General features: G+C 39.5%; 1 protein-coding gene across 1 annotated transcript in view; it reads left to right on the top strand.

Annotated features, from left to right (window-relative positions):
• Positions 1 to 24,283, top strand: part of LOC124787745 (eukaryotic translation initiation factor 3 subunit A) — a 62,385-nt gene extending 38,102 nt beyond the window's left edge. Inside the window, exons 16-18 of the mRNA XM_047254611.1 lie at positions 21,434 to 21,510; positions 22,247 to 22,422; positions 23,192 to 24,283. Coding sequence (XP_047110567.1) covers positions 21,434 to 21,510; positions 22,247 to 22,422; positions 23,192 to 23,274 — 336 coding nt within the window. The 3' untranslated portion in view covers positions 23,275 to 24,283. The remainder of the gene's footprint in view (positions 1 to 21,433; positions 21,511 to 22,246; positions 22,423 to 23,191) is intronic.
• Positions 24,284 to 24,518: the final 235 nt, after the last annotated feature.

A 24,518-nucleotide genomic window follows, 5' to 3' on the forward strand; every position in this document is an offset into this window, starting at 1 on the left:
ACTGCCGTGTGAGTTCTGCAGGCTTACTATGTTACTATTTTTGCTGAATATATGCAAAGCTTTGTTGTGTAGAGAATGTAGGGAATCAAATTTTTTACACAAATGTTGGAGTGGACCAAAAACAAGACTTTCTAGAAATTACACAGTGGATTTTTGTCTGTGTTTTAATAGTCAAACATAGTGGAAAATGGACAATTGGCTATAAAATTGACCAGCATGAGTTATAGTTTTGAAAAGTTTAATTGCTTGAAAGTAGTAAAGGTAATTAAGAAAAACTTAATCATTGATTTGAGAGAAAAGTGAAATTTTTTGCAAACAGAATAAAATTCAAATATATTTTGTGTTTTCTGACCAGAAATTAAGAAGAAAGAAATATCTAAGTGTTTTGTGAAATGATTTGCTAAAATGAAAGAAATATAATAAATTAGAGAAACACTTGACATGCCATTGAATAATGCTCAATATCATATACAGGAAGTAAGGTGCTGATTGAGAATTTAAATTCCAGTGTTTAACTTAGAATCCTATAATGTTAAAAGAGTACTGGAGGATATTTGTCTAGTGGAATTCCACTCAGTGGTCTCCCTACTACACTATCACAGTGACAATGACATTGGTGCATTCTACCAACAGACAACCCTTTCAATCAGTATGCCTATACATCTCACTGCCCAAACATTCAGAGTTTGGACGACAGTCAGCAGATTTCAAATCAGTTGTATTCTTTCAGTGAGCAGAACACTACTCCCCCAAGCAAAACATGGATTGTGATAAATTTTTAAGTGTAGTACAAGAAAGCAGAATTCTGTGGCATCCTCTGAATGAGAAACATAACAACCAGGAAACATTGTAGAATATATGGTCTGAAATTGCTACTTTATTGGAAACAAGTTTTTCAAAACTTAAAAATTTAACAATAATTAACTGAATGTTACATTATGCATGTTCTGTGGCTTTGTAGCCATTTCATCCGCAAACTATTCTTAAAATGCAATACGTCATGCGGGTAAAATCTTATCGGAAATACTAGATTATAAGTTCAAAAACTGTAAGTTCAAAAACTGTGTGTTCAAGTGACGAAAGTGGTGTATGTCAGTTTTGATGCTTAGTTGCTGAAGTGGAACTTTTTTGGGTTGTGGCAGGTGGGGATTAGCTGTCTACAAATTATTTTTATTACTGGTGTTTTTGTGCAAGTAGGGTGGTGTTTCTGTTATATGAGGTACTTCGCAAATATGGTGTATGTGTTTCCACTTTGCAGTGCTTTGCCTATATGAGGTACTTTGCAAATATGGTGTATGTGTTTCCACTTTGCAGTGCTTTGCCTGTTCAAAGTATCTTATTGTAAAATTTACATCGTCTTTCACATTTCTGCGTAATGACTGTCATTGAAGGACTGTCAGCATGTCTTTTATGCTGAATTTATTTGAAGTTGGCCGAGTGTTCATAATCGTGCGTTTCAGTGCCACCACAAATCATCTAGAGTATATAACAAAAATTTTCTCTCTTCATCTCTTATATTTGTTGAATGTTGTCCATTAACTGAGAAAAGTATGTACAGCATCGCCACATTAGAACAGACTCCAACCTCCTTGATAGTGAATCCTGCTCCCCTTGATCCCACCAAAAGCTTACGGAGGTCATATACACTGTGACAGAGCTGTTTGCCAATGTTATTGGGCAACCTCTGGTGACAGCATCTGCGGATTGTTTTCAGTGCCACTGTGACCACAAGCTAGCATAAGAGTATCTCAGCTACTGTACATGATTTCAAGCATCGTTCAAAGGTGTCAAAAGTTTCTATAATGTATTTTATTTCCTACTCTTAGATAAATCATTTCACAAAATATCAGACCATTTTCAAACTCTTTTCCCCGTTTTATTAGGGGATGTTCAGTACCAGATTCAATACAGTGTTGGGTATTAACACCAGTGCATACAATTTCATTAACATACTGATAATATTGGAACAAAAGTGTTGAGTCCAACAGTATGACAAAGTATCCATTGTGTTTTGTGCGTTGTTAATCTTCCCTTTAACAGAAAAGAAATCATTTAGAATATAAGGTGAACTATAATTGTGCGGTCCTCATGAACCATCTTGAACTAAAAATCAAATAAAAATGTAAGGATTAAAGGAAAAACACTCCAGTTGCAAACAAAATATTGGCCTTGACATAACTTTGACGGAACATACGTGTACCATATATTACATACCATCTTTACAATATTTTCCTTAAGACAAAAAGCACTAATTTTTAATACTGACAGAATAATGTTGCTGTCGGAGTGTTGTCATTATCTCTGTGTCTTTCTGTCACTGTCTCCTGTTCCTCAGCCAGTCTCCTTTTCTCTGTTATTCTTCTTCTTCTACTACTACTACTACTACTACTACTACTACTAGTCTCCTCTCACTGTCACATCCTCCCTCTTACTCTGTAGCTACTATCCCATTCATTCATTCCCACTGCTGCGCCCCCCCCCCCCCCTCTCTCTCTCTCTCTCTCTCTCTCTCTCTCTCTCTCTCTCTCTCTCTCACACACACACACACACACACACACACACACACACACTTCCACTTTCTCCTTCTCTTTGTTCCTTGCCCAGCTGGCACTGACTCCCTCACTCTTTTCCTAGGACTATTCTGTCACTGTCAGCTATGTTCCACTGCTACTGTGCCCCTCCCTTCCTCTCACACTGTTGTCGCCTCTTTTGCTCATTCTATACCACCACCGTCTGCTATATTTTACTATTTATAACTTTTCTGTGTCTTTCTCACTGCTACCATCTCCTCTCTCAGCATATAAAAGGTGCTGAAAAAGGTAAACTGAGGCAGCCGGTACCCCACTTTTCAGTCAGTATTTTTAAAACAGGAGGACATTTTCGAGTTTTTTATTTTGCATGCACTTCAGTACTACAACATGAGGTTCATGAAAGCCTTCTGGTGATAACAGAGGCACTTTACAGCAAATTTCTCCATGCTACATAACTTTATAAACACGCTTTCACATTGCATAAGATATTGTGAGTGTGTTTTACACGTGGTTGTAGTAGGGTAACTTTGATCGTTGTATCTCAGAAACTGATAAAGATATCCAGAATATTTCAGGATTGCTTGATATAGAGGTCTTAAGAATATATCGTAAAAATTTCAGCTGTTTTTGGTGTGTATCCATCCTGGAATGTACGGCTTTGTCGTGGTACCCAAAACTATTTTTCAGGTTTTCGCAGGAACTACTCATGAATTAAAAGATGTCTCCATCTCCATAGACCCCTTAAGATGCATCATTGGCCACATGCAATGCAAAAAGAACCAATGGATTTGCTCCTTTTCCGTAAGCTGGAGGAAGAGTGCAATATTCAACTGCGACTCTGTGCTGGAGGATTGTTATAGTAAGACATGCCTTCTGTTGGATGCACAAATGGTCCCTACCCCAAGGGCTATCCAAAATGCTTGACCCTACCTTTCTATCACCAGTAGAATTTGAGGTATGAACCCCAGAAAAATCCTGTGTTTACATCCGGCATTTACATCCGGCATTTTGGAACATGTTAAGTAGCGCATGCTGTTGCGTGCATACAGACAAGGTAAAATGTGGGACTGATGCAATGTTTGCATGGTCCAACACAAATATTTGAGCCACTTTCACGAGATAGTGAGTACAAACCTAATATTACTGGTACATGTTGCTGAACTCTGGTATGTTTTTTCATATCTTATACATGATACAAAATTTTTATTACTGAATTTTGTTCCCTTCATACTACATGGGTATTGCATTCGGGTCAATCCAAACTTAAGTGGTCCAATAAAAATTAAGTTGGTTGCTTGACCATTTTTAAATACAGGGTGATTCAAAAAGAATACCACAACTTTAAAAATGTGTATTTAATGAAAGAAACATAATATAACCTTCTGTTATACATCATTACAAAGAGTATTTAAAAGGTTTTTTTCACTCAAAAACAAGTTCAGAGGTGTTCAATATGGCCCCCTCCAGACACTCGAGCAATATCAACCCGATACTCCAACTCGTTCCACACTCTCTGTAGCATATCAGGCGTAACAGTTTGGATAGCTGCTGTTATTTCTCGTTTCAAATCATCAATGGTGGCTGGGAGAGGTGGCCGAAACACCATATCCTTAACATACCCCCATAAGAAAAAATCGCAGGGGGTAAGATCAGGGCTTCTTTGGAGGCCAGTGATGAAGTGCTCTGTCACGGGCTGCCTGGCGGCCGATCCATCACCTCGGGTAGTTGACGATAAGGTTTCATAACTAACCTTTTTCGTAGGACTCTCCATACAGTTGATTGTGGAATTTGCAGCTCTCTGCTAGCTCTGCGAGTCGATTTTCCTGGGCTGCGAACAAATGCTTGCTGGATGCGTGCTACATTTTCATCACTCGTTCTTGGCCGTCCAGAACTTTTCCCTTTACACAAACACCCATTCTCTGTAAACTGTTTATACCAACGTTTAATACCCCAACTATCAGGAGGTTTAACACCATACTTCGTTCGAAATGCACGCTGAACATCTGTCGTCGATTCATTTCTGCTGTACTCAATAACACAAAAAGCTTTCTGTTGAGCGGTCGCCATCTTAGCATCAACTGACGCTGACGCCTAGCCAACAGCGCCTCAAGCGAACAAATGTACAACTAAATGAAACTTTATAGCTCCCTTAATTCGCCGACAGATAGTGCTTAGCTCTGCCTTTTGTCGTTGCAGAGTTTTAAATTCATAGAGTTGTGGTATTCTTTTTGAATCACCCTGTATTTTAATTTTTGTATATGTGATTATTCTATAATTAAGAAGTTCAAAAGAGTTTTTTAAAAAAATTTACCTTTCACCTTTACTGAATGGCGGCCATTTTCTTTTGTAAGCGAGCGACAATGTTTCAGTTCAGAGACATTAGCAAAAATGTGAATATCTCTGCACTGGGTTACTTGCAACATTGCAATTGACATGATTGTTTTTAGAAGAACGTCTTCTACAACATCGTCTATTACACAAAATGCCATAAATTCAAAAATAACAAGTCAAAATGATCTCCCGAGTTTGGTATCCAAATTTTCAAAAATCCACTTTTTAGGCCCAAAAATAACAAATAAGAAGTGATTTATGAGAGTCTATTTTTTTCCTATAGTTAGATACCATACACTGCTGGCATCATATAGAGCAAGAACACTTACAAATGGTCCTTTAATTTTTTATGAATTTTTGAAATTTGAAAATTTTTCATTTTTGTGGAATTTTGGGTTATCTCAGGTGAGACTGAATATAAAAATAAGATTTTTGTCTAGTTTGTACATCTATATGATAGCACCGTACTGTAAAAATTTCAACATTGATATCTGACTGTGAACAAAGTTATGAATTTTCGAAAATGTGAAGATAATTCACATTACGCTACAACTGATCTTACGGCTGTTGCCTATTCATGTGTGATATTGGCGGGATACAACCAATTATTATTGAAGGAAGGTACTGAATTATATACAAAAAGTGGAAACATCGCAAATTAACATTTATATTATTTTGACCCACTTAAAATAAATATTTTCAATTAACATCCTTTGAGATGCGACTGTTCCTAAACCTTGTGGTGAATGTTAAGAACACTCATTTCTTCAGACAGCTTCTGTGATATAGAATAAGACCTCCCAGTTGCTGTGGTAAGTTCAAGCACTGAAAGTTTCCTTAAAACATTTTTCATTGGTATCCAAACTTTGTCACTAGTAGATTTCTTGAATGATGTTCTTGGGCCAGCAGGGTGGTAAAAATGCACAAAAACATCATTGTTTTCCAAACTTATTCTTTCAACCTCTCAACCTCTACAAGCCACCACTCTCCATCATACGCACATGCCACTATGTCATTCAACGTTAAAGACAGAGATGTAATTTTACTGACACAATGATCCTCATAAATTTCGGTTTCTGATGTTACATAGCATCGAACTAAGTTTTCTGCAATGCCAAGGAATTTGAGAAAATGCCGTGTTCATTTTATTGCTATACAGTTTTCAAATCTGGTTTGAAGTGTTGTTTTCATATGCAGAGCCACTTCTTTCTTGATCAGAAAATAAGTGATGCCTCTAATATTATCCTTGCAAAAGACATACATGTCCTGTACTGTGAGAATTTGGTCTGTGGTTGGTCTTTGTAGGCTGGCTTTACTTACTTCACGTTTTGTTGTACCTCGTACTCCATCACATACATTTTTACCACAGCAAGATGCAAAAAATGTGCCATTCAGCCTCCAACCCAAAGTCTACTTTGTGGTTGCACAGATTTGAAAAATTCTTTTTGTTCTTATACTGACTACCACTTCCATCTGAAAAGTATATCAATACCAGAGAAGGAAAGTTGCTACTCACCACATAACGGAGATGCTGAGTCGCGATAGGCACAATAAAAAGATACAATTAAAGCTTTTGGCCATTAAGACCTTTGTCAGCAGTGCACACACACACACACACACACACACACACACATACACATACACACATACACATCCATCTGAAAAGTATATCAATACCAGAGAAGGAAAGTTGCTACTCACCACATAACGGAGATGCTGAGTCGCGAAAGGCACAATAAAAAGATACAATTAAAGCTTTTGGCCATTAAGGCCTTTGTCAGCAGTAGACACACACACACACACACACACACACACACACACACACACACTCACACTCTCTGTGGTCTCAGCTCTCTGAGACTGCAGATGTGTGTTTTCAAGTTGTGTGTGTGTGTGTGTGTGTGTGTGTGTGTGTGTGTGTGTACTGCTGACAAAGGCCTTAATGGCCGAAAGCTTTAATTGTGTGAATCTTTTTATTGTGCCAATCGTGACTCAGCATCTCCGCCATATGGCAAATAGCAGCTTTCCTTCTCTGGTATTGTTACATTCCATCCTGGATTTTCCATTGTTTGAAAAGTAGCTTCTCAACCTTTGTAATTTATTACATACTTTTGAAACATATGTACAGCCAAAGTGCTGTGCTCCAAATAGTCGCTTAGAATGCAAATGGAAGAACTGCAAACTTCATCTTTCTCATTTTTAAAGTAGAGAATAAATGGATGCACTGTTGCCTGGTCATTGACCCAGTGGTACTCTTGTATTGCATCCTGAATCACAAATGTAACATGTTCTGCAAAATCAGCTAACACTATGCATTCAGTTTCTTGAAGTTGTGCTTTATTGTCCTTCAGAAACTTACTTTGGGTTTTAGAAACGTAGTGATGACTTTTGAGTTTTTGTAAGTTATCAATTACAGATTCCAAGTACTCTTCCTTAGATTTAACCACTGTTATCATTTCTGCCCTGTCAGTTGTGACCCACTGTTTGAAGGTAATACTCTCTGGCATTTCCTCATCATATTCGTGAAACAGTTCAATAATAGTTTCTTTACCAGGGCATTTATTACACAAACAGTTGTAGAGTAAAGTGAATTATTTCCTCCTTTTCAAAAATTCATATCTTTGTTCAGTCAGATATCAATGTTGAAATTTTTACAGTACGTTACTATAGGTGTACAAACTATGCAAAAATTATATTTTTATTTTCAGTCCCACCTGAGATAACTAACCCAAAATTTCACGAAAAATTTCAAATTTCAAAAATTCATAAAAAATTAAGGAAACATTTGTTCTTGCTCTGTATGAGGCTAGTAGTGTATGGTATCTAAATGTAGGAAAAAATACTCTCATAAATCACTTCTTGTTTGTTATTTTTGGGCCTAAAAAGTGGATTTTTGAAAATTTGGATACCAAACTTTGGAGATCAGTTTGACTGGTTATTTTTGAATTTAGGGTATTTTGTGTAATAGACAAGGTTATGGAGAACACTTTTCAAAAAACAATCATGGTATATTCAAATTTTCACTAATGTCTCAAGACTGAAAAATCATCGCGCGTCTACAAATAAAAATTGCCACCATCCGGTAAAGGTGCAAGATAAATTATTTTTAAAAAAATTTGAACTTCTCTTATATAGGGCAATCACATATAAAAAATTAAAATATTAAAAAATGGTCAAGCAACCATCACTGGACCACTTCATATGGATTGACCCATTGATTTTGTCACCAAACTAATAGTGAAAGGTTCTTCTCCCCAATATTTCCAATATCAGTACCCTCAATATTTCTGTATGGTGTTAGGAAATTATTGAATAATTGGTATCTGTACTAATACCATATGTATTGAGAGGAAAATATTGATACTTACATAAGTAATAGTGTTACACCTTAAGTCCTAGATCACAAAAATGAAGCTATCTGGAATGGAAGTCATGTATAAGCTATGTACAGAGACCAGAAGCTAGGAAACATTAAATGTAGCATCTTTGTTTTGTCAAAGTTACAGCTAAGCTCTTTTTTTTTCTTTTTTTATTGATTAGACGTAAAAATCCAAAGGTTGTAACGCTGCATGCGTGATCACGAATTATGAGTGAGTGCTTTAAAATTTACTGTAAAAAATGGGGGGGGGGGGGGGTCACTGGGAAGCTTTATCATTGTGGAATGTTTGCATTTGCAAAAATGTCAACAGTTTTCTCCTGAAATGATCTTTGCTTGTTTTCTAGTTTGGCTCTGTTGTCAAGGACAGCATTTTCCCATTGGTGAACAGAATACTCTGAGTTAAGGTGTTTTTAGAGATTTTCTTTTTTCACTCAATTCGATAATTTTACAAAATATGCTGAATATTGATTTCGAGCTTTTGTGGGGGATTGACACCCGTGTTATCCATATTTGACAATGCTACAGATAGCACCGACAACAAATTGAGCATGACAGTAGAACCAAAAATAGCTCTATTTGCAAATTAGGCGATGTGAAAGCAATTTCATAGTATAAATGGTAAAATAATTCATCTGGATACAAGTGCTACAAAATAGCATGGATTATACAGTTTTACAGCTTTGCATTTTCAGACAGAATTTGCGTCTACATTACCATTTAGCACAAATGTGAATTTTTAAGGTCCTTGCCAATAGTCATGTGGTGGTCTTACAAATGGGACATAGCCAATACCAAAAGATTTTGGGTGTTACATTATGCCTTTATAAACACTAGTTTTATATAAATTAAGTTACATTCATTTCTGAAGCTGTTATTCAATAAGTGTCTTATTCCCTTACAATAAATTGAAAACAACTGGTTTTGTATTAATGTACTGTCTTTACTATTCAGTTGTTAGTAATCTTTGATGGCAGTGGATTGCAACAGTTCTTGAAGCATGTCTTGCTGTGAATGTTTATCACTACAGCTGTTCAAGGCCTGTGGCGCATTTGTCTGCTGTAATAATTTTGAGACTTACACGTATTTGTCATTTGGCTGTTGCAAAATACATTTACAAATCACATTTAACTGCAGAGCAACTGCTGGATCCTCAGTGCGCCTTATTCCTTGTGCTAAACATCAGTGTTTCTAGTTTTATGTAAGCACTTTTGGCAGACCACCCAAACTTTGTTTACTGTAAATCTGACAAATGTAGATGTACAGTACATGATTTTGTTGTCAGTTTGATGTCCTGCTTACAGCAGGATTTCAATACGATCCGTAGGTTGCTAGGACATGTCAGTGTACATTCTGGTTTCTATCCAATCTGTGTTTTTGCATTTTGTTGTGAGACTGTAGTGTTGTTATAGACTCCAGCAAATAGTGTAAGTAAGGTATTTAAATATTTAACTGCCATAGTACCTGTCCAAAGCCCAGAACTAAATTAAAACTGGGGAATGATAAATGTGACAATGCAGCAATCAAGATGTGGTGTGTAGTAAACGAAGGGTTATTCTATTGAATGAAACTTAACGTATTAAAAATTGGCAGATAAGTAATGTATTGGCTGTCAGTCTTCATTGTTCACATTTGCAGTGTTTCAAAAGTTGTAATCCATCTCATTTAACTTCCAATGCAACGTGGACAATAGGTGCTTTACAGTTGTTGCAATTTATCTATTGTGTAGCCACATGCCAAATTTGGCCAGCAGGTAGCGATGGCTTCTGAGGTTCAAAGAGAATGCTATTTCTTTCCATTCTGCTGTTAAGAGATTTTATACTTCACAGATACACTGCGCTGTACCCAGAAGTTTTGAGCATGCCTTGCTGAATTTATTAATGTCGCACATTTCTCATTCACATACATTTGCAAAGTTCTGCTGCTCTAACAGTAGACTCAATTTTGATGGGAGTTTGTTTAGAGAAAAAGATTCACAGACACTTTTACCACTACACCAGTCATTATATCCTCTCTGCAGCACAAACATTTTCACCAAAGACCTCAAGAATAATTTCTTTAATTATGTGCCACACTGTGCATCATTTACTGATTTACTTCCCGCTGCTTGAAGTGTGGCTGTTATCTGTATCGGCAGTAGCAGAAAGCAGCCAAATGCAAATGAGAAAATTTTTTCTCGCGCACCACAGCTGCCAGATTCGCGAATGCGCAGAGTTCTCTGAGTTGTAGTGGGGAGGGGGTTAGTCTCCACCTAACCCCTGTTTGCGTTAAGTGATTTCGCTATTTTCTCTTCGTTTACATCTCCCACGTCAAATGAAAATGAAACGGATTTCTGGGCCGGGAGCTATTGAGTGAATTATAATACATCCACATAATTATGGAGGGCAAAAATATATTATTAGTTTGTTTTCTGATTTTATTTTATTCCCAAATTATTAGCAGTCAAGCATTAATCGCCTTGTAGAACAATGAAGTTGTACTACAAGAAAATTTATATCCCAAAAACCACACTGAAAAGCTTAATATCAGATGGGACCTACTTCATTGTGAATCTGGAAAAACCAATGTGCACTTCAAGCCGAATTATGGATTTTAGTGTGGTTTACGAAATTCCAATACTTTCAGAGTATCCTCTGATGTCCTGTTTCTTTTATGGCGTAATGTAAGCTCCCGTAGTGCTTTAGACATACGAACATTCGGGCTTCCTACACCACTATAGCTTCGCACGCACAGTAAGGCCTGTATTCTGGCGCTCTCTGGCAACTGCTAAATCGAATCCATTTCTAACAGACTCAGGATAGTATTGCGAACGGTAGTTCGAAAAGTGTTACTTTCAAAGTAAATTTCTTTTTACGCAATATGATTATGTGTGAGAAAGTGGGATGAATTTCTTGAATCACAGTGCGTTTAAAATTGAACACTTTGAGGACCAGTCACTTACAAGAATTTCGAGCCTAGAAGACCAGACATTTATGTCATTATTTTAAATTTACTGGCACATTTGTGTGATGTATCTTACACGCAATATAGAACAGTATTACATGTGAAAGCTTAGCTTCTCTTGTAGCTTATTAATCATCGAGACCTATATTATATTATATGTGAAAGCTTAGCTGTTCTTGTGGCTATACTATGTATATTAATGTAAACCATTAACTTTTCCTCTTTGTGTGTTCGCGCTGTGTAACAGTGATCTTGATATTGGCTGACTGCATCACGTGTCCTATGCTCTGAATATCTGCTGTCGTCGGCTGGCAAGATCACGTGGCATGAGATATGATTGGCTTACAAAAGGACATAGCAATCTCGATTTCAACGCTCCGGAAACTAACGTGCTGTGTTTGGTGCAATTCGAATTTATACTTTCGTAATACGAAAATATGCAGCGTATGTGTTGCTACACATCAAAGGTCTTTCCAAAACTTCTCTCCCCCATTTCTTTTTTTCCGGGGAGTTCTTTGCTAGTGTATAAAACATTAACCTTTCAGAGCAGTGATAAGTTGTACAGTTCCAAAGGAAAAATCTACAGAAAACCTAATGTCACTTAGCATGGATAAAGTGTATTTTTGCCCGAGAAAAAGTATATTTTTTAAACGGAATATCCGGGAATAATCTGGGAATTTTTTTTCCTTGTCCACGTATACACCCTGTACATTATCTTAATCAATCTATGTATCTCAGCATAAAAGTATTCCTCCTGTTTCACAGTAAACTGTGGGTTACACAGTTTTTGCTTCATCTTTGATAATAGCAAAATACACCGAATAATGCAGTACTCTCATTTGAGCGACCATTTACCAAACTTTTGATTATTGTTTTTGAATATTTTATACTTCAGTGCATTAAACTACTAATTGTTGTTGTATGGTCCCTTGTGCTACACAGAACAAAATGTATCCAGTAATAATAGTATCAGCCACCAACATTATAACATGAGAAAGCGACGAAAAAAATTGACACTATTTTCCAGAGCAATTAGGATTGATCTTGATCGAATCATGATTTAGTTTGTGTATGTCTTGACAAGTGTACCTCTCTATGTATACAAGTGGACATTTGCTAGGAGGAATGAATAAGTCCCGTAAGTAGCTACACAATTGTTGCAGGTAATTGCATTCTACTCTTAATTTCCATTCCATTTTACTGTGTTGCTGCGAGAAAATATTGTAGTCTCATTTAAAAATAAAAGAAACCAATTATTTTCTTTCCCTTCCATGTAATGTGAAGAAATGGAATCCCTAGTTGTGAACACCTGATTTTCAATTAAGGTCTTTGAAGGATGGCTTGCTACACAATCTTTCCTGAGTGCTTAGATAATTTTTGTCAATGCATTGGCCATTTTTCATTGGTATTGATTTAAATTTATGAATGATCTTCCCTGAACAAGACAACATATTTTTATATTAGTGAAAAGATATAATCTTACTGAGTTCTCTCAAATATAACAAAATATAGAAACAATGGACGAGAAAACAATTTACGGAAGATTAATTAGTGAAAAAGTGATTTTGAAGTGCCCAAAATGGAAGACTATGTGGGTTGTGGGTGCAGAGATTGAGCCAGCTACAAAATATTGAAGTGCTGTTAGTCTTAGCTTCACAGACTTTCCAGTGCAATAAGAAAATATGATTTCCATCTGTGACAACCAGTTCTCCACTAAAAATGTTGAAAAAAGTTAGGAGTTGCTAATTATGTTGTGCAGTATTAGCTGTGAAATACAAAACTATCAACAATATATATTAAAAAGAAAACACTTGAATTTACCACTTGAAGTCTATGTATATTCCACTGGTCACCGTTCAGTATTTGTAAGACAGGACTTTATACCATTACCAATTTCTCTTTTGTTCCACTTACGTGACAAAAGTCAAAAAACAAATGCCCTTTCTGTATACACGCTCAATTTTCTCTCATCCCATTCTTATACCTAATACTTCATTTTGACAGTAAAAGTCTGAAGTGAGTTTTCTTAAAAAAAATTTATCCCCACCCCCCAAAAAAAGAAAAAAAAAGAAAACAGTAGATGCAGGTGAATAAGATAAGTAGATACCAATTTTTTAGGCATTTGACATTGTGTAACATTGTCCACTGATACCCCAGATTATCGTATGAAGTATCTTGGTTGATATGCAACTGGCTCAGTAAAATTTTAATTAACAAAACCCAGTACATCATAATGGACATCAGAAGTTCAACAAAAAATAAGGAAAAAGGCATGTGTACTCAAAATAAGCATAATAGGATCTGTAGTGCTCTTGTAGACATAAGTGAGTTATCCGATAGTGTCAGCGGTTTTATCACATTGTTAGCTGAAATTGCTGTTGTCAACTGGAAAGTGTCATTGTTGGAAGTCTGTAAGAAAAATGCAGAATGACCTTGATCAAATTTCTACAGTACCTGATGATGAGTGGCAGCTCTTTTTAAATGTGGACAAATGGAATATAATACGTGTTACATTATTGTATGATTACACGATTGCAGAATAATGACTGGAAAGTGTCATATCCGTTAAATATATGAGTATAAAAATGTAGGTAGATTACAGACAAACAGCCTTTTGCTTGCTGTACATGAAATTTCCATTTCCTGTGTGCGCAGACAACGTTTAGTTGTTATAACAAGGAATCTTCAGTGGGTGTCAGTAAAGTGTTCAATTCACTGTTTGAAACAAAGCAAACCTGTTTAAAATTGGTTGAACATCTCCACGTGTCCTATAATAACTGTGATTTTGTGACATATCATTTCAGCAACATCATCATTCAGCCCTGAGCTTAGATTTTGTTAATGAAAAATTTGTATTTGTGGCCAATGCATTGTTCTTGCACAAAGCAAGATTGAAATACTTATGTTACGAAACCCCCACTGACTGGAAATTTTCGCCTGGTTTTCCACATGAAGGAAAACTTCATGGTTTTCTAATAATGGATATTATACCAACTGAAGGTGCTTTGTAAAAAAGATGAAACACATCTTGGTTCTTAAATAAAATGAAAAATTGCTATGCAGCACGCAAAAAGGCATTTTCTTGTAAACTGCTGCAATTTTTATATATATCTCGTGAAAAATAACCACAGTCATCAACTTCTTATGTAGCAGTATGCTCCCTCCCCTCTCCACCGTTCCCCCTCTCCGCCATTTCTACCCAGGGGGTTAGAATAGGCCCGAGGTATTCCTGCCTTTCGTAAGAGGCGACTAAAAGGAGTCTCTCACCTTTTGGCCTTTATGTGGTTGTTTCCTGTAGGGTTTGACCTCCATTTTTCAAAATTTTCCCGAAGAGTGAGCCATTTGCGAAAGGGCACCTTACACGGTGCATTGTGTCCTTCGTGCATTGAAATCTTTTGCCCACTTTCTCGTCGTGGCATTGCAGTCCCTCTCATCCTCCATCTCTTGAGTGAGGATACCTTCCTGGGAGCGTTTTCCTCCACCCACTATGCAGTGTTGTTTTCTGTGCCGATGAGGACCATGGAATTCTTTGCATCTCATATCCAGCACGGTAGCCAGTCCATTGCGGTGGGGCCACCATGTACCCTGTTGGTTGTAGCCCCCTGACTACGCAGGGATCGCTCTGCTGATGCCTGCGCCGTTAACCCCCCACGTATGCCAAGGAGTACATGCCCGTCACCCTGGGGCATTGGGACTCCCAGCAATTGCCATCCTGCCAGGTGGCCTTTGCTGCGGCTGGGTGGCGCCCGTGGGGAGGGCCCCTGGTCGGAGTGGGTGGCATCAGGGTGGATACGTACGATGAAACTTACCACATCATCACTTGCTGGTGATCAAACACCAGCAGTCTCAAAGTGTTCCAATTCTCAGTACATTGCAAGGAAGTATGATCCTAAATTGTTCGCCTCGCTGCGATGTCAAGCCATATATCCCTCCCCAATGCAGTGCTTTAAGTTCTGGAAGTTCGGCCATTATATCTTCCCGCTGTACTTTCAGCATCACATATCGAGATTGTGGACGTCCATCCCATCCCAATACTCCATGTGTCCTGCCTCCCATCTGTGTCAACTGCAGAGAGCATCATTCCTCTTGCTCACCAGACTGCAGGATTTTACAGCGAGAAAGGAAAATCATGGAATACAAGACCCTGGATCGACTGGCCAAGAGGAAATTTGAGCGGCTACACCCTGCGGCTATGACTGCCGCTTCGAGAACAATAGTAGCCCCATCAGTTCCGCGAGTTATAGTCGGCTCTCAGAGCCGGAAGACTACACCTGCCCCCTTGTTGGTGGGAGACACTTCCTTCCCTGTTGCTCCCGCACCACAGAGCTCGGGAGCACTGTCCCCCCCAACCATCGCGGACACCAGTCCCCACTTCTCAGCCGGAGAAGCTTAAGTCTTCTTTGGCTCCTCTGCTAGGAGGGGGTCCCTTGAGTCACCCCCTTCCCAGGTTTCTGCTAGTGGGAAAGATGATGTCCACCACTGACTGAAATGCCCAAAAGCAGCTGGTCGTAGGGCTTCACGATCATCGTCAGTCCCGGTTGCCGAATCAGTGAAGCTCTCCCAGCCAGAGAAACCCAAGGATCAGTGAGAGAAATCCAAAAATTAGACCCCGAAGACCTGCTTTCTGCATTGCTCTCCAGGAAACATGGCTCCCGGCAATGCGGACCCCTGCCCTTCGCAGCTACAGGGTATATTACAAGAAACATAGTGAATATAATCGTTTGTCAGATGGAGTTTGCATTTGCCCTGAACTCAGTGTGTAGTGAACCTATGCCCCTTCAAACTCCTCTCGAAGCTGTGGCTGTCAGGATATGGACTATGCAGGAAATAACATATATCTCCCTCCAGATGGTGTGGTACCCCTGAACATATTGGCTGCACTGATTGATCAACTCCCTAAACCTTTCCTACTTTTGGGAGATTTTAACGCCCATAACCTCCTTATGGGGTGGCACCGCGCTTACTGGCCGAGGCAGAGATTTCGAAAATTTGCTGTCCCAACTCAATGTCTGCCTCTTAAATACTGGGGCCGCCACACATTTCAGTGTGGCTCATGGTAGTTACTCGGCCATTGATTTATTAATTTGCAGCCCAGGACTCCTGCCATCTATCCACTTCCCCATCTTCCTGTCACTCCCGTGGCATCGTGCCCTCGGACACCTACTCAGATGGGCTTTAAACAAGGCAGACTGGGTAGCCTACACCTATGCTGTCACCGTTGAATCTCCCCCATGTGTTGTCATCAATGTTGTGATTGAGCAGGTCACTACAACGATAATTTCTGTGGCGGAAAATGCGATCCCTCATTCTTTAGGGTGATCCCAGCGAAAGACAGTCCCTTGGTGGTCGGCAAGCTCTACAGCGACATAAGCGGCACCCATCACTAGAGCACCTAATAGCCTTTAACGGCTCTGTGTCCGTGTTCACTTGCTTATGAAACGACGGAAACGGGAGTGTTGGGAGAGGTACACGTCGACCATTGGGTGTCATGTGTCACCTTCCCAAGTATGGACAAAGATCAGATGTCTTTTTGGGTACCAGACCCCACCCGCTGTCCCTGACGTTAACATCAATGGCGTGCTCTCTACTGACGCAAATGCGATTGCCGAGCACTTTGCTGAGCACTATGCTTGAGCCTCTGCATCGGAGAACTACCCCTCCAGCCTTTCGCACCCTCAAACAGCGGATAGAAAGGAAAGTCCTCTTGTTCACTGCAAGCCACAGTGAACCGTCTAACACTGCATTTATATAGTGGGAGCTCCTCAGCACCCTTGCACATTGCCCTGACAGAGCTCCTGGGCCGGATCGGTTCCACAGTCAGATGATTAAACATCTATCGTCTGACTGCAAATGATATCTCCTCGTCATCTTCAACCAGATCTGGTGTGATGGCGTCTTTCCATTGTAGCAGTGAGAGAGCACCATCATTCCGTTGCTAAAACCCAGTAAAAATCCTCTTGATGTGGATAGCTATGGGCCCATCAGCCTCACCAACGTTCTCTGTAAGCTGCTGGAATGTATGGTGTGTTGGTGGTTGGGTTGGACCCTGCAGTCACGTGGCCTACTGGTTCCAAGTCAGGGGGGCTTCCGCCAGGGGTCACTCTACCGCAGATAATCTTGTGTCCGTCGAGTCTGCCATCCAAAACAACCTTTTCCAGACGCCAACATCTGATTGCTGTCTTTTTTTTTACTTACGTAAAGCATATGACACGACCTTTCGACATCATATCCTTGCCACATTGTATGAGTGGGGTCTCTGGGGCCCACTCCAGATTTTTATCCAAAACTTTCTGTCGCTCCGTACTTCCATGTCCAAGTTGGTGCTTCCCATAGTCCCCCCCCCCCCCCCCTCCCCCTCCGCCTAACCAGGAGAATGGTGTTCTGTAGGGCTCCGTATTGTGTGTATCTCTATTTTTAGTGGCCATTAACGGCCAAGCAGCAGCTGTAGGGCCTTCAGTCTCCCCTTCTATGTATGTGGATGACTTATGCATTTCGTACTGCTCCTCCAGTACTGGTGTTGCTGAGTGATGCCTACAGGGAGCCATTCACGAGGTGCAGTCATGGGCTCTAGCCTACGGCTTCCAGTTTTGAGCCCCAAAGTTGTGTGTTGCCGTTGGTCGACTTGGCTACCTCACCTTTGTCAGCTTAAGCAGAACTGCTGGCAGCCCCTCAATGCCCTCTGCTGCCTGAGCAACACCAACTAGGTTGCAGATCGCTCTACGCTGCTGCAGCTCTACAGAGCCCTTGTTCAATCCCACCTTGACTATGGGAGTCTGGTTTACAGTTCGGCGGCGCCCTCAGCATTGCGTTTCCTCAACCCAGTGCACCACTGTGGCATTCACCTAGCAACAGGAGCTTCTAGAACAAGTCCGATAACTTGTCCTGCTGGAAGCCGGAGTCTCTCCATTGCGGGTCCAATGTACACAACTGCTCACCAGTTATGTTGCACACATTCGTAGTTCTCCTGAGCATCCGTATTACTGTCTCCTCTTCCCACCCACAGCAGTTCATCTCCCGCATCGGCGGCCCAGGTCAGGACTCACAATTGCAGTTCGCGTGCGATCCCTTCTCTCTGAACTGGACTCCTTCCCCTCTACTTGAAGTCCATTCACGTACACCTCCATGGTGTACACCTCGGCCGAAGCTTCGTCTGGACCTTTTGCATGACCCTAAGGACTCCATTAACTTCACCGCTCTCCGCTGTCGCTTCCTCTCAATTCTTGATGTGTTCCAGGGCTCTGAAGTTGTTTACACTGATGGCTTGATGGCTGACGGTAATGTTGTCTTTGCCCCTATGTCCACAGAGGCCATATTGAACAGCATTCCTTGCCTGCTGGCTGCAGTGTATTCACTGCAGAGCTTGTGGCCATATCTCGTGCACTTAAATACATCCGTTCCTGTTCTGTTGAATTGTATCTCCTCTGTTCTGACTCCCTGAGCAGCTTACAAGCTATTGACCAGTGCTACCCTCGCCATCCTTTGTTAGTGAACAGCCAGGAGCCCATCTCTGCCCTGGAATGGTCCAGTTTGTGTGGACTCCAGGACATGCCAGAATTCCAGGCAATGAACATGCTGACAGGCGGGGGCTGTCTATGTGTGGAAGTCTTCCCTGCAGGCTTCTCGCAGGGAATCCGCATTGGCCAAATGTGACTCTCACATGGTTACCTCCTACGTCGTGAGGACCCACCTCAGTGTCGCTGTGGCTTCCAAATGATGGTTGTCCACCTCTTGCTGGACTGCCCACTTTTAGCTGCTCTGTGGCAGACTTTTAACTTTCCCAGCACCCTACCTTTGGTGTTGGGTGACAATGCCTCAACAGTAGGTTTAGTTTTACGTTTTATTTGTGATGGTGGATTTTATCGTTTGATCTGAGTTTTAGCGCATGTCCTTTGTCCCCATGTGTCCTCCACCCTAGGGCTTTTAAGTTGGAGGTTTTTTGTGTGTTGCAGTGTGGCTGGCTTCGTTTTTTTAATCTCATCGTCAGCCAGACATGGTAATCTGCTTTCTTGTTTTTAATCTCCTCTCCTGTTTCTTGCATCTCTCTGTGGTTTTCTTGTCCTGTTTTGTCCATTGTAGTGTTTGTTGTCGTCCTATCATTCTTCTGGTTCTTCCTTTCTCCTGTTGTGCCATATGTCTTCTTTGTTTTCTTCTTTCCCTTGGGTAATTGTTCTACTGGGAACGGGGGACCAATGACCTCACAGTTTGGTCCCTTCCCTCCCCCCCCCCCTTTAAACCAACAACCCCCCCCCCCTCTGGCCCTCCCCCTCTCCTCCTTTTTTTGTCATCACTATATTCATGCTGGTACATAAAGCTGTACATCACCATAAATCAAACGCGCATTTCTGACAATGTTCCACGTTTCTCGTGTTGGATGGCATGCCAAAGTAATTAGAGAATTTCACCATAGGCCTTTGAATTCATTGTTTCTCCTCTTGGTTTGAACTCCGCGTGGATCAAAACCTTTCAGTCCCAGAAAACTGTTGCCATCGCTTTTCTGATGTTGAGATTTCTGATTGTTGTGAGGGAGTTCGAAAGATGATGCTCCATAGACTGATGTTTGCCCTCCGTAGTTCTGTAAGAAACATAAGTTGTTGTTGAGATATTCATCACTAACATTGACATGTCTTACTAACATCTTTCAGAATCTTAGGCACTCACCATGCACACATTTTTTGTAGCCAAGATGCAGTGTCATTATTTTATGTAGAAGCAGTCGTGAAATTTGTGGAAAGTCTCATGTGATGTGCTTAAAGTAAAAGGCCGCTTTTCCTGAATTTTGTTGTCCACAGTTGCTTTCAAGTCATTCATAATTACTGATGGCCTTAAACTCCAATGTTCATTGTGCACACTGATTCTTCTCTGATAAAACATAATGCACCATCTCCTCACTGAAGACTCGTTCATTGCGCTATCACCATAAACCTTCTTTGTTTATAAATTTCAATTTGCCAAACATTTTGTGGCTGTGTGCTCACATATGGTGGGATTTTCAATGGGTGCCACTATTTCGAAAACCGAGCGAGGTGGCGCAGTGGTTAGCACACTGGACTCGCATTCGGGAGAACGACGGTTCAATCCCGTCTCCAACCGTCCTGATTTAGGTTTTCCGTGATTTCCCTAAATCGTTTCAGGCAAATGCCGGGATGGTTCCTTTGAAAGGGCACGGCCGATTTCCTTCCCAATCCTTCCCTAACCCGAGCTTGGGCTCCGTCTCTAATGACCTCGTTGTCGACGGGACGTTAAACACTAACCACCACCTACTATTTCGAAAGGTCGCAGACCAAAGAGGCATGACCATTTGCCAGCAAAACTCAGCTTACAGAGGTGTGGGAAGGAGCTAACTAGCAAGTTTGCAATTGTGGTGGTGGGGGACCAACACTGGGAGTGGCACACAGTCATTACTTTTCTTGACGATCTTCGTCATTACTTCTGCTTCACACTCTGAATTTTGTGATCAACAGATATGTACTGTTTTTACTAGCTTTTCATCTAAAATCTATGTAGATTTCTTATTTTATGTTAAAATATTAGGCAAAGTTGTATGTAGATTTCTGAAAGAATAAAGTTTGATATTTTGAGGGGTGCTTTTCCACACCCACACCCCCATCCTTCCGAAGATAGTCAGCTGTCAACAGGACAAAGATCTGCAGCGGCGCTGCTATAATGCTGCTATGCATATACTTTTTTGGAAGCTGTACACTAAAAGTGAACGTAACGATTAGTTCACTTGTCTTGTGCATAATGTTCCCCTGCTAGAAAATAGTCAAGCAATTTGATTTCCATCAGTTCTATCTACTATAGAAAATGTAGATCTCCATCGTTCAAAGAATTTGTGCTGTATTTTAAAGTTATGAAGGAGTACTAAAATTTTCTTGAAGCAATTAAAAACAAATCAAAACAGTATTACATCTACCAAAGAGACTTGTGGTGCCTTTTAGGTGCTGGTTTGAACATTTAGTTGCTTTGGAGGTTTCAAATGCAATTTTGTTGCTCCAGCCCCTCTCCCTAATACGTGCTCTTCCTGCATTACTCCCTACTGTAATGTGTCAGTCGATACATTTTAAAAATGGAATTTAAGTCTTTTCTGTAGGAATTATACAATTCGTTTCAGTGTTTTACTCCATGCAGTGATAGGCGTAAAGTGGTTCTATTTAATGAAAGAAATGTGCTACATAGACATTAAAGTAGATTTCAGTTTCTATGAAGCTGCAAATATTTAGCACATATTGTTATTTGTGTTCAATTTCTCCAGGCTACTGGAAGCTGGAGGGCAGCTCAGAGACCTGTTGAACCAGAGGCCAATGATGATGATCGTCGCTCGGCAGCAAGGTAGCAGCGTTTTGGTTTGCAATTTGTAGTGTTACTATATATTACACCTTTATTAAATATTCATTAAATAAATAGTATCTCTCTGTGGTGTGTAAATGAAGCTTTATCAGTTTCTCTACTTCATGACCAAAGATATCTTACCACAATTATTATGTTCTAAACTTCATGGTTATAAACAACTATGTGTATCTTTCTGTAACATAAATTATAATCAATACAAGATACGTCATTCATTTATTTTCATGTAATGTACACTGACAGGCGACAGAAATCTTCTTTCCTTTTAGAATAACTTTTTCTTTGCATTCTTCTGTAAATCAGTGACTAGGTTATTAATTGACATAGCATCAGACTATTTTAAAATTCACTATTTATTTAAACAAAACTGTTACAAAAACATGACTGCGCCTCTCTTTGCATGTGCTCAGTTCAACAACCACAGAGAGAAGACAAATTACACCTGCATCTCATTTTTCGTTTATTTTTAAGACAACTGAAAATGGGACAACAGCAGGGGTAAAATTGCTCAACTGAGCACCTAATCAATAGTGGAGGATAGCTGATGAGAAAATTAAAGATTGAAATGCTACGTGAGTCCATGAAACTTAAACTGAAAGAGTTATGTCAGAGCTGTTGGAGACGTGATACATTATGTGGGGAAAATTATAAAAGTACTTCCCACAGACAAAGCTCACACACAGTATTTCTACTAAACAATTTTTTTGCATTATTTCAGGCGACCTCTTCCTCTGTCTGCTGGCCCTCGGAAAGATACAATGCCAATGAGTGACTGGCGGTCGGGTGGTAGCAAGGACAATGACCTGAGGAGTGGGCCAACTTCTGCCACGCCAGATGGCCGTCGGGTGCCAGCTGGTCCTGATAGAAGAGGTGATCCACTGCGTGAAAACAGACGTGAGTGTAAATCTGTCAGTCTTATGTTCTAGATAAAAGGAATTTTGACTTAAGTTTGAGCTCGGAAAAATAAGATTAATTTATGATAGCTCTCTGTGTGTCTCAGTCATTCCTTAAATCTCAAAATTGCAATAAATGTGTTAAAAGTATCCCTGTGTTCATCATGATTTAACTGTCTTTCACTACGGCAGTCAGTAATATTCCCTAGACTGTGATAGCTGTTGTAGTTTTTTGGCATCTTTTTATCTATGTGATTTGAAAAAATCATTTCCATCCGTTACCTGCTTCAAGATTTTTACTGCATTTCAGGCACATCTTTATGAATTATATAGATTGTTATTTCATCCTCAGTTTTTAGTTGTTTAACAGCAGTTTATATCTACATGTTACAAACTTGTTCCGGGTTTAGTTTTGCTGAAGGGACTACTTCCATGGATGCTCTGTGTCGAGACTTCAGATTCTTTGAATTTTGTCACCATATCTGCTTTTTATTTAGAGACATGTAAAATGAGGTGAAAGGTCAACAGAAACATAATTGTGGTGGTCAAGGCAATAGGGGAATTATGTGGATGCTAGTAACAAATGAGAGTGGTAATTTACACAAACTGGACTGGAAGATTTGGGTATAATGGAGACAAAAAATTACTAATTATTTACAAAGATTGTATTGATGATTTCATATAGAATTGAAATGCATATTTTTTTTTTTTTTTTTTTTTTTTAAAGTAGTACTTTGTCCATAAATTCATAGTCCTCAAATTTTTTGTAGCCCGTCCTGGTGAACAACAGCCTCCACCCATTGGAGTTGAAGATGGAGATGATGGAAATTGGCAAAAGGTTGGACGCCGTTAATATTAGTGATCATAGCTCTCCAGCGCCACGTCCAACTACAGAGGACTGGTTCTCTCCAAGACGTGTTCTTAAATGTTATTGTGCATGATTGAATGTAAACTTGTTTGATCATGTAAGATTCCTGCAAGTTGTCTCAACTAAAGCAGCTTTCAGGTTTGAAGGCAAAACACAGTAGCACTTCCAGAGTTCAGAAGGGTGTTTAGTATAATTATTTTTAACAGTATATTATAACAACTTGATATTTCTATTGGATATGGTAATTGTATCTGATAAAATGATACACATCTAATAAAGTGTGCGATAACTGTTAGCTCTGTTGGTGTCAGAAAGGAAGGTTAACTAAAAGGTTGCCTTTATTTCTCTCTGTATGTATCCCTCTTTCTAATTAAGAACAGTTTTTTTGCTTGTCCTTAAAGCTGATTGTCAGCTTATTTTTCTTTGTGGTGTATTATTTACACTGTTTTTATATGTAACTTTTTCATTACTTTATTTCAGTAGTTTGTAATCCTGCACATATTTTGTTTGCAAATTGCACTTAATTCAACCAGACCGCTCTGCACCATGAAATAATAAATAAAATTATTGTCTGAGTTTGTCCAACATAGGCGTGTGTTTTTCACAATGCTCAGATATAAGTAATTCAAGACTGTTTCATCATTAGGTGTTCATACTCATTTTGTCACATTTATTTATCATTGTTGCTTCCCTTAAAGTAAAAGTGGATAGGCCTAAAGTACCAATTAGCTTTCATAAAGATTTGTTCTGTTTTATGGTCTGGTACAATGTGTTTTTATAACTGTATCAGTTGGTATGCAATGATTAACAATCATGTTCATTATATTACTTGTAATTAAGCAATTTTCTGTATTTACTATATGTGGCTGAATTAATTTTGTGGAAGTCTCTTTCCTCCTGGCTTCGTTGTATATTTTTCAGATTCTGATGTTCAGTCAATATTGTGAAGCAAATTGTTCCGCTCTTGAAATAAATGTCAAGGTTCGGAAATGCACAGTCAAAATTATATTTGTAGACTCATTATTCCTCTCAGTCAACCACTACCCTGCCCATCTATATTTTCCTCTTTCCCTGTTTTTTTACTAGAGAATTGTCACTGATTCTTTGTACTAAATGCAACTCTAATTTCTAATGAATATTGATGTCAAACTTGACTCCACTATTTGATTTACCTCCAGTTTGCATGCTCTCTCAGCCAATTGTTAATTGATGGCCTTTCCTTGTCTGTT

This window comes from Schistocerca piceifrons, chromosome 3 (assembly GCF_021461385.2).
Source record: "Schistocerca piceifrons isolate TAMUIC-IGC-003096 chromosome 3, iqSchPice1.1, whole genome shotgun sequence".
Taxonomy (NCBI): Eukaryota; Metazoa; Arthropoda; class Insecta; order Orthoptera; family Acrididae; genus Schistocerca; species Schistocerca piceifrons.